Source organism: Camelus dromedarius, chromosome 2 (genome assembly GCF_036321535.1).
Source record: "Camelus dromedarius isolate mCamDro1 chromosome 2, mCamDro1.pat, whole genome shotgun sequence".
NCBI lineage: Eukaryota > Metazoa > Chordata > Mammalia > Artiodactyla > Camelidae > Camelus > Camelus dromedarius.
Window position 1 is genome coordinate 30,452,825 of NC_087437.1, and position 10,577 is coordinate 30,463,401.

General features: G+C 34.7%; 1 protein-coding gene across 2 annotated transcripts; it reads right to left on the reverse strand.

Moving 5' to 3' along the window:
- Positions 1-2,323: 2,323 nt before the first annotated feature.
- On the reverse strand, positions 2,324-5,378 carry STRIT1 (small transmembrane regulator of ion transport 1). 2 transcript variants are annotated; one of them, XM_031449569.2, is made up of 3 exons: positions 5,164-5,378; positions 2,595-2,693; positions 2,324-2,495 (listed from the first exon to the last, which is right to left on the reverse strand). In XM_031449569.2, the coding sequence occupies exons 1-2, from the start codon at positions 5,174-5,176 to the stop codon at positions 2,599-2,601; spliced, it is 108 nt and encodes a 35-aa protein (XP_031305429.1). In that variant the 5' UTR covers positions 5,177-5,378; the 3' UTR covers positions 2,324-2,495; positions 2,595-2,598. The 2 variants fall into 2 exon arrangements, 1 of the variants encoding a protein (XP_031305429.1); XR_837667.3 differs by lacking the exon at positions 2,324-2,495 and having other exon boundaries at positions 2,627-2,690; positions 5,164-5,227.
- Between the last annotated feature and the right edge of the window lie 5,199 nt (positions 5,379-10,577).

The following is a 10,577-nucleotide window of genomic DNA, read 5'->3' on the forward strand; positions in this document are numbered from 1 at the left end:
AAGTGATATATGATATTTGCCTTTGACTGACCTAATTCACTTAGATCATCTCTAAGGCCATCCATGTTGCTGCAAATGACATTTCATTTTTATGGCTGAGTAGTATTCCACTGTATATATATACTAGGGTGTCTTTAAATGGATTTCAAGACATCCATTGAAGTAGCATCTTGACATAGCATCTACAATTTTGTTTGCATGTATGTATTCTGAGAAAGTCTACAGCTTTCATGGGTTTCTCATTAATGTCTATAGGCCAGAAAGAAGTCCAGTGAATGAAAAGACCATATTTTTAGTAAATTCAAACAGAATGTGAAGAAGGAAAAAGGCAGATGGTCTTGAAGCCCTGACAAGCCTATATAAGCATCAGGCAAGTCAAGAGGATTCAAGTCAGGGGTATCCTGGTGAAATGTTTAAGACTGTCCAGTGGGAAGAAGCCGTGAGTTATAGCACTTTTTGATTTCTGTGATGTAAATAATCCCAACATGGCCAATTTCAAGCTGCCAATGACACGCTGACTAACTTACAAAATTCCTGAAATTTTAACAGCTGTCTTTAACAAGACTACAGAAGCCAGCTCCAGTAGCTCTCTGATTCAAGGAGTTCATTTCTCTTAAGTTGGGAAAAAACTAAAATTAGGTCCACTTAATGAAAAGAGTTGAGCCTAATTTTATATACATTTTCTGTTAACATTTTATAAATATTGCTTTAAGTAGAATTTTTTAAAGAAGCTTTTTTGAGATGTTTAACCAAGCTTAAAAGAATCAATGAATAAAGCCAAAGCTTTCTCTAATTTTTTTGATAGGGAGAGTAATTTCTGTAGAAAAACTGAAAAGAAAAGGATGCTGTAGTTACAAGAAAAACTGGGTCCTTTCTTAGTTCACTTGGGCTGCTATTACAAAACAAGACTGACTAGGTAAGTAGCTTATAAACATTAAACATTTTTTGCTCACGGTTCTGGAGGCTGGAAGTCCAAGATCAGAGAGCCAGTATGGCCAGGTTCAAGTGAGGTCCTCTTCTAAGGCTGCAGACTTCTCACTGTCTCCTCACAAGGTGAAGGGGCTAGAGAGCTCTCTGGGTCCTCTTCTATTAAGGGCACTACTCCCATTCTTGAGGGCTCCAGCTCATGACCTAATCGCCTCCCAAATCCCACCCCCCAATATCATCTTTGGGAGTCAGGATTTCAACCTAGGAATCTGTGGGGAGACATAAACATTCAGACCCATAGCACTTCTAGAGCAGTGGTTCTCAAACTATGGGTTCTGAGCCAGTAGCGTCAGCATTACCTGAAAACTGATTAGAAATGAAATTCTCAGGCCCCCACCCAGATCTCCTCAATCAGAAACTGACAGTGAGGCCCAGCAACACGTGTTTTAACAAGTCCACCACCAACTTGCTATACTATTAGGCTTATCTGTTTTAATTTGTTTTAAACTTGGGAGATTTTTTTTTTTTTTGGTTTTTGAATTTATAAGACATTTAATTGATTCCAAAATAAGGGAAACTCAGAGATATCTAGCCATTTGTGGCTCCTCTGTCCCAATATTTTAATATAAGCCATTTTGGTGCATATTGGTATATAGTCCTTCCTGTTTTATACAAAAAGGTAGCGTACGTTGTTCTGTACCTTGTTTTCTCACTTAACACTTTGCCCTGGAGATGACACCACAGCAGTATGCAGAGAACCCCTTCACTCCTTTTTACAGCTGTTTAAGTGCCACATTATGTAGACAGACAACAGCTTATTCAGTTAGTCTTCTATTAATGGACATTTGGCTTTTCCCATGCTTTTGTTCTAATTATGCCATAATGAATAGACTTGTGCACATACCATTTTGCATTTTTACCAGTGTACCTGTGGAAATATCAATATTCTTGGAAGAAGGATAGGGTCAAAAGTTAATACATATGTAATTTTCATAGTTTGACTACCAAACACCCCTAAAAATGTTGTACTATTTTGAAGTTTTAAACACAGTATAGGAGAGTGCTTACTTCTGCATAGCCTTACCAATATATTGATTGTCAAATATCTTCATTTTTCCCATCTGAAAGCTAAGCCATGGTTCTTCAGTGCAGTTTAACTGCAGTTCTTATTAAGGGCCCAGTTTACATTTACACTTGGTTTTAGAAGAACTCTCTCTTATCTCTAGCTCATTTTGTCTGTATTTTTTGAGAGGTGGCCAAAACAATTTAATGTAATTAATTTACCAGAATGTTTTCTATTGCTGATGCATTTTAAGTCACAGGAAAAATTTTCTACCCCCTAGGTTACAGAGAAATTCATCTATATTTTCTTACAGCTCTTATTTGTACCCAGAATCTTAAACATGTTTCTAAGATATTCTTATGCACACCAAAGTACCAGTTTACAAATCCAAGTTTATAAACTGATGTCAAACAGTGCAGTTATTTACATGAGAAACATTTAATAATTTGTTATTTTCATATTTTTCTTAATTCTTCAAAATGATGTCAATCTGAAGTCTTCCTGCCTGCATGATAAAATGTTCCATTAGTAAAAGAGAAAAGGTTATTTCTGGAGTAATGTACACTGTTTATGAGTAAACATATTCAATTATTGAAAACGTTACCTTTCTAAGAGAAGACAACATATACCATTACGATGCATCCCACAATCCAGCCAATCAAGAGAAGAATGGGGACCAGGAGGTGTGAGAATGTGGACTCTGCTTAAAAATAAACAGAACAGATTAGGTGGGTCATTTTGGTATTAAATCTTCTGAATCAAGGGGACAAGAGGAAATCTGGTATCATACCAGGGGAAAAAAATGCACTCTCTCATTATACCCATAGATAATTATTACTTTCTTTCCTGCAAAAAGTACTCATAACTCAGCCTGGTATTTAGAATAGAAGACCTGTGTTCAAACTATAGGCCTTCCTTGTACAGTTATGTGACCTTGGGTAATTCTGAGCTTGAACTTCCCTATTTATAAAATACCGATAAAGAAACTTGTGGTAAATACCTCCCAGAGGTGGGAGGATCAAATAACGTTGCCTATGTGCAAAGGCTTTGTGAACTCTGACTTTGCATGTGGTGTACACAGAACACATTTATGCATTTGTTCAATAACACAGAGATGAGCTGTTTACATAAATACAATTGAAAATGACTCTGAGGTAATTCCTACTAAACTAAATAATCATAACATAGGGAAAGGTGTTGAAAATCATTCTGAGCCTTGATAGCTGACTTTAATCTTAAGAATCATAGGGAAAGGAAGCATTATACCTTATACAATCGTTCTTGACTAGAGAAAAGAGGTTCTACACCTTTTTAACTGGTTGAACCCACACTGCTCCAACACACACATAAAAGCCAATAGTATAATAATTCCTCCTGTGTTTCCTATTTGCACCCCTACCTATAAAAAGCAATTTATAAAAGTATCTTTTAAAATATTCACGGCATCTCAATCTTGTTCTTTCAAACACACATATACCTCACAAAAAGATTCAAAACAGCACAGAAAGACGGAATTACTTTCTCTGGGTTAAAGATGCAGATACAGTCTTAATTGAAAAGCAGTTAGTTTATGCCATTAGCTAACAAAGACCATGTATATTATTAGCAATTATGTTCCTATTCCAATATCCATCACTTTACAATGTGAAGTTTTTTAATGCTATTAAAATAAAATCATCAATTAGAAGACACTCGTAACAGCAAACCTTCTGAAATTAAAATGAATTTTAATAGTTTAAATCTACATTTCCAAAAATGTCACGAGTCTCTCAACTTTCACGAAGTTCAAGGGCTTTCCTTGCTTCTCCATCTCACTGACTTTGAACAAAGCTTTAACCACTAAATGAAAATACCTTTCTCTTTTACCCACCAGTGGTATTGCTTTAAGGATAAAGCGAACTTCTGATACGATCTTTACCCCCGTTTGGATGAAAGCCTTTTTATGAATTAAGGTGCCATTACGGTGGAAGTATGGAGTAATTTTCTGAACTGTTCCTAGATTGATTTAAGTTCTTTGAAATAGGGAAAAATACTAAAAGTCAATACTGATATTTTAAGAATTTATATTTTATACAAGTGTATTTTAATATAGTTCTAAAATTTACATCCAGTAAAGTGCTAAAAGTAATATGTATCTTATTACTTATTCCTGGTAAAATATAATTGACTGCATTTAAATACTCAAAGTATGCTTGCATTTGTGTTCTGTTAACACTAATATTTTAAGTTTTATTATAATCTGTAGCATTGTTTTGAAATAGGAATATATAGGAACACAACAGACTCTATACGTCACTTACATTAATAGCACAAATCAGTACAAAACCTCTTTTTAAGTATGAAGAGTAATTTCAAAATGCTTCTCTCCGTCTACTCCTGAGCCTGCCCAAGCAGTTACACCTGCAAGTATTCTTAAGGGCACTGTGCTCTGGAAGAAGACTCTCTGGGTTCAAAAACCTGGTGCCACCACTCTCTCGTACGTGATCACAAGCAAGTTTTTAAACTGCTGTGCCTCAGTTTCCTTATCTGTAAAATGCGAATGATGATAATACTTCATATCTCATGAGGTTGTCAGGATTAAAAGCATCAATTCCTGTAGGCATTTAAAAACTTTCTTGGACACAGTGTATATATTCAGCCCCCTTTTATCCTAGTAGAGTCAATCATTTTTCCTAAATATAAAAAATACTTAAAAACCAGAAAAAAAGAAATTCAGATGTGAAGCATCTAAGAGATGCCTATTTTACTTATGTTTGAGAATCAGAAAATAGACCAAGAGGTAGAGGGACTGCCTCAAACTCACAAGGCCAGTTAGCTGAGATCTGACACAGAATTCAAATGTCCTGAATTCTGGGCCAGCGCACCACAGTACCTCAAATCCAGCACAACAATGGAGGAAAATCGACTTCTAACTCATCTTTCAAAACAAGCATGAACAAATTAAGCTCTTCTGTTCCTTTGAAAATTATGCAATTTATGGACCATGTCTACACATTATATGAATATCTAATGCATTTTTTGCAGCCACACTAACAATACACGTTTAAATGCTCCTTTAGCAGAGCTACCACGTTCTTCAGAATAACTGAGAAATAGCAAATATTAGGAAATACAAATAAACCAGGGAGTCCAGAGCCTTTTTGGCCAAGAGAGTCAGATGCCTTAAATCTTACCTTTTTCAGCCATTCTTTGTGTTGTTGGGTGGGCTGGTCAGGGCCACGCTTACCTCTGTTATTGTTATCCAGTGTCTCTTTGAACTTTAAATAGATATCTGAAGAGTGGCAGCTGCCATCTCCTGGCTGCCAATTGTCTGGGTGATGTAAGGTACTGGAAAGCAGAACTCCTCTGTCTCTTTCTCTATCCTGTTGTTATGGAGGAAACAAGGGGATACATGACCTAAAAAAATAAGTAAGTTGAATTACCCTAACCCAGAGATATGCAGATTTTTTTTTAATTCACCCAGTGCCTTGGACAGCATGAAGAAAATATTTGGTGAAGGGGGTGTACAGAGGAAGAATGGCATTGCAATTAAACAAGTCCTATTAAAGAGGGAGGGTGATATACTGCAAAGAAAGGACTTTGGAGTTGGAGAGACCTGGCTTCAAATTCCGACTCTGCTTTTTCTGTAATAAAGGCCAAGTTGCTTAACCTGAGCATTAGCTCCTGTAATATTAAAATGAGGATACTAATACCTACTCGCGGAAGAAGCGTCATAAAGATGAAATGGAAAAGCTATACGAAATATAGACAGTTCTTTATTACATTGCAGAACGCAAAAGATAAATGGTGCCCCTTCCTACAAACCATTCTAAAAACAAAACTGTAATAGAAATATCCTAATATTGCCTAGAATTTTCAGAGAGCAGTCATAAGCTTGTTGTTTTATTAGCAATGTATTAAAAATAGGACATTCCATTTGTCAAAGTCCAGCCCGGTTTATGTAACATGACCTAGATCATGCTCTAGATTCTCTTTGGAATAACTAATGTTTGGGTCTGGATGGAGAAGTTTTGCAAAATTACCTTGCAACCAACTTTCCAAAAAATCCAACACAAGATTAAGCGTGTCCTCCTCTATAAGACAAGACTTGCCTGATCAGATCCACCTCCAGAGTTCCAAGTGATGTTTCCCTGCAAATGACCATGTCTCGTCACTCACCAAAATCCACCAATGGTTCTCCAACTCCTTGTTAAGATGCCTAAAAAGCCTCCTCTCTCTACTTTCCCATTTGCAATGATGCTTCAACCATACCACACAACTTCTTATATGAATCCGGAATGCTACCACCCACACAGGCAAGGATAGCATAGAATTCCTATCTCAAGTCATATACCTACAGATTGGATTATGCAGCCAAAACTCTGGTAAATGTATTGCATGCTTAATGTCATTTAAGCCAAGCTGTCACCTCTCTCTCTTTCTATAATTTAATATTGAAAAATATGCCTGGCTATACCAAATAAGAGAGATTATGTACTATGTAACAAAATCCCGGTAAAGTCAGGAGGTATTTTTCAATATTAAATAATGAAACTTTGTTCAATATATATTATTAAGGGCAAGACAAAGACACAAGAAAAATGTAGTGATTGATCTCACTTAAATGCTGAAATTTTTAACTAAATAGATTCAAATGAACACTATCTCAAGGCAAAAAAAAAAAAATTCAAAAGAAACAGGTACCCTTCAAAGGACAAAGATAAAGATAGAACGTATGAAAAAGTTTCTACATTTCCACTTTAGTTGTCTTAAGCTTGCTTTTTTGATATGAAATATTAACATTATTGTTATAAGTTTGGATTTGGGGGGAGGGATCACTTTGTAACTCATCATTTTTCTTAGTTTTTCCATAGAAAGAGAGGGGGGGAAAAAAAACTAATTCAATGAACATGAATTGCCCAGGTCTCAGAAAAGCGTTCAATCTAGAATCAGACTTCCTTGATATCCCTTCAGTTTAAAAAGTTTTGTAGGAAGGGATAGACTGGGATTTCAAAACTGTAGAATAGATAAACAAGAATATACTGTATAGCACAGGGAAATGTATACAAGATCTTATGGTAGCTCAGAGAAAAAAATGTGACAATGAATATATGTATATTCATGTATAACTGAAAAATTGTGCTCTACACTGGAATTTAAACACAACATTGTAAAATGATTATAAATCAATAAAAAATGTTAAAAAAAAGTTTTGTAATTTAGTCTGTGAAAAAAAGTTTTATTCAGGAATAGACTAGTTTTGCTTTGAACTCACAAACCCAAAGGCCTATATTTGACCATTTTCTAATCTTCCTCTTAGGGCATACCATCTGGGTGTTTAGGTACATTTTCTGTTTCTACTTTGCATACTTTCTTCAAGATTTAGCTCTCAAATCCTTTATTATCAAGATGACATTAGATTCTTCTAGGGTTATTCAGCTAAAAATTCAAATACTTGGTTTCTTATTTAAGATAAGTCAGAATTCTTCACTCTTCATATTTTTATTCACTTTTTGGGGGTTATTTCTATGAGTCTTGATAAACACATGTAACCACCACCAAAATCAAGATCTAGAAAATTTCCATCACCCCTAAATATTTCCCCATTCCTCTTTGTAGTCATTCCCTCCATTTTCAGCCCCATTTTTCACACATTTTTAACCATCAGTGTCTGAAATTATAGTAAATAGACCTGCACATGCTAGATTAAATAGAAAATTTCTTATAAAGACATCAACTATCAAAACTGACTCAAAAAGGAATAGAATATTTGAATCGACATATAAAAAGTAGAGATTGAAATCATAATCCAAAAAAAAGTCCCACAAAAGAAAAGCCCTGAAACAGATGATTTCACTGGTGAATTCTAACAAACATGCAAGGTTAATACTAATCCTTCAGAAACTCTTTCCAAAAGCAGAAGAGGAAGGAAGTCTTCCCATCTCATTCTACGAGGCCAGTATTAGCCTAATACCAAAGCCAAAGATATTTTAAGAAAACTATAGACCAATCTCTCTAATAAAATTCTCAATAACAAACAAACCAAATCCAGCAACATGTAAAAGAATCATACACCATGACTAAGTTGGATTTATCCCAGGAATGCATAGTCAGGATGGCATTCAAATACTAATTAACATCATACACCCTATTACCAGAATAAGAAACAAAAACCACACGATCATCTCAGTAGATGCAGAAAAAAAAATTCGACAAAATCCAACATCATTTCAAAGTAAAAACACTACATAGGAATAAAAGGGAACTTCAACTTCATGAAAGGAATCTACAAAAACCCCCCACTAACAACACACTTAATGGTGAAAGATTAGATGCTTCCCGCTTTACATCACGAACAAGACAAGGATGTTTGCTCTCACACTTTGATTCAGTATTGTATGGGAGGTTGTAGCCAGGAGTAAAAAACATCTGAAAATCCTGAAGAATCCACACCAAAAAACCTGGGAGTTAATAATCAAATTCAGCAAGGTTACAAGATCAAGACACAAAAATCAATTGTATTTCTAAACATTAGCAATGAACGGTTTGAAAATTATATAAGAAAAAAAGACATTTACCATAGCATCAAAAATAATAAAATACCTAGGAACAAATTTAACCAAAGATAAATAAGACTTCCAACTGAGACTAAGAAAATATTGCTGAGGATAACTAGAGATCTAAATAAATAGAAAGACATTACATGTTGACAGACTGAAACATTTAATATTGTTAAAGATGGCAGTACTACCCAAAGCAATCTATAGATCCAATGTACGCCTATCAAAATACCAATGCTCTTTTTTTTTCTTTTTGCAGAAATAGGAAACCTAACCTTAAAATTCATATGGAATTGCAAGGGTCCCTGGATAATCAAAACAATCTTGAAGAGGATAATAAAGTTGGAGAACTCACATTTAACTGATTTCAAAACTTACTACAAAGCTGTAGTAATTAAGAATGTGTGGTACAGGTATAAAGACATATAGATCAATGGAATAAAATTGAGAATCTAGAAATAAACTACTTACAGTCAATTGATTTTCAACAAGGCTGCCAAGACAAAATATTAGGGAAAGAACAATCTTTTCAACAAATGATGCTAGGACAAATAGTTTTTCATGTGTAAAAGGATTAAGGCAAACCCCTTCTTCATACCATATACAAAAATTAACTAAAAATGCATCAAAGACCTAAATCTAAGAACTAAAACTGTAAGATCAGGAGGAAACATAGGGGTGAATCAGGCAATGATTTCTTAGATATAACACCTGAAGTAGAAGTAATCAAAGAAAAAATAGGTAAATTGGCCCTCATCAGTATTTAAAAGTTTTGTACATCAAAGAACACTATGAAGAAAATAAAAAGGCAATCTATGGAATGGGAAAAATATTTGTAAATAATATATGTGACAATAGTTTAGTATCCAGAGTATATTTTTAAAAACTCTTAGAGTTCAACAATCAAGACAACCAATTTTAACATGGGCAAAGAATTTAAATAGACATTTACCCAAAAAAGATATTCATGTGGCCAATAAATCATTAGTCATTAGGGAAACGCAAATCAAAACCATAATGAGCTACCACTTTGCTTCCACTAAGATGACTATAATAAAAAAGACAAACCATAACCAGCGCTGACAAAAATGTAGAGAAACTAGAACCCTATGGAGCTGGTAGGAATGTGAAATGGTACAGCCACTTTGAAAAACAGCTTTGAATTTCCTCAAAATGTTAAATATAGAATTATCTTATGACCCAGAAATTACATTTTCACATGTATACCCAAGAGAATTAAAAACAAGTGTTTAAACAAAAATTAGACACAAATGTTTATAGCAGCATTATTTATAAAGCCAAAAAGTAGACATAATGCAGATGTTCATAAACTGATGAATAAATAAACTAAATGTATTACATCCATACAATGTGTTCAGCCATAAAAAGGAATGAAGTTCTGCTCAAAAATGGTTGTACCTTGAAAATAGTATCTTAAGTAAAAGAAGCCATACTGTATGATTCCATTTTATGAAATGTCCACAACAAGCAAACCTATAGAGATAGACAGTAGATCAGTGGTTGCTTGAGGGTGGTGGGAGCTGAGGGTGGGGAGTGACTGCTAAGGGGTATGGAGTTTCTTTCAGGAGTGATGAAAATATTCTGGAATTAGATAGTGGTGATAGCTGCACATCCTTCTGAATATATTAAAACCACTGAGTTGTACACTTAAAAAAGAGTGAATTTTATGGTAAGTGAATTATATCTCAAATTTTTAAAGTTCAAATTGGTTCCTGAAACAAAGTTTTAGAAAAGAACCCCCAGCCCCTCAAGGTGAAAAGGGGAAGGGAGGCAGAAAAGGACTGGGAGAAATGCCAGGCAAAATAGTAACAAAGTTGAAAATTGTGTTTTTAAAACAAGTGTTTGCTGAGCACCTACTACATGCTAGACACCATCCTAGGCACTTGGGATACATCAATAAACAAAGATCCCCGCCCTCCCAGAATTACATTAAAAAAAGTGATTAAGCGCTATGTAAAAAGAAGCAGGGCTGACTAATAATTCGGTTGATCCTAAGGCTGGCTTTTCCTTGAAGATTGAAAGAAAAG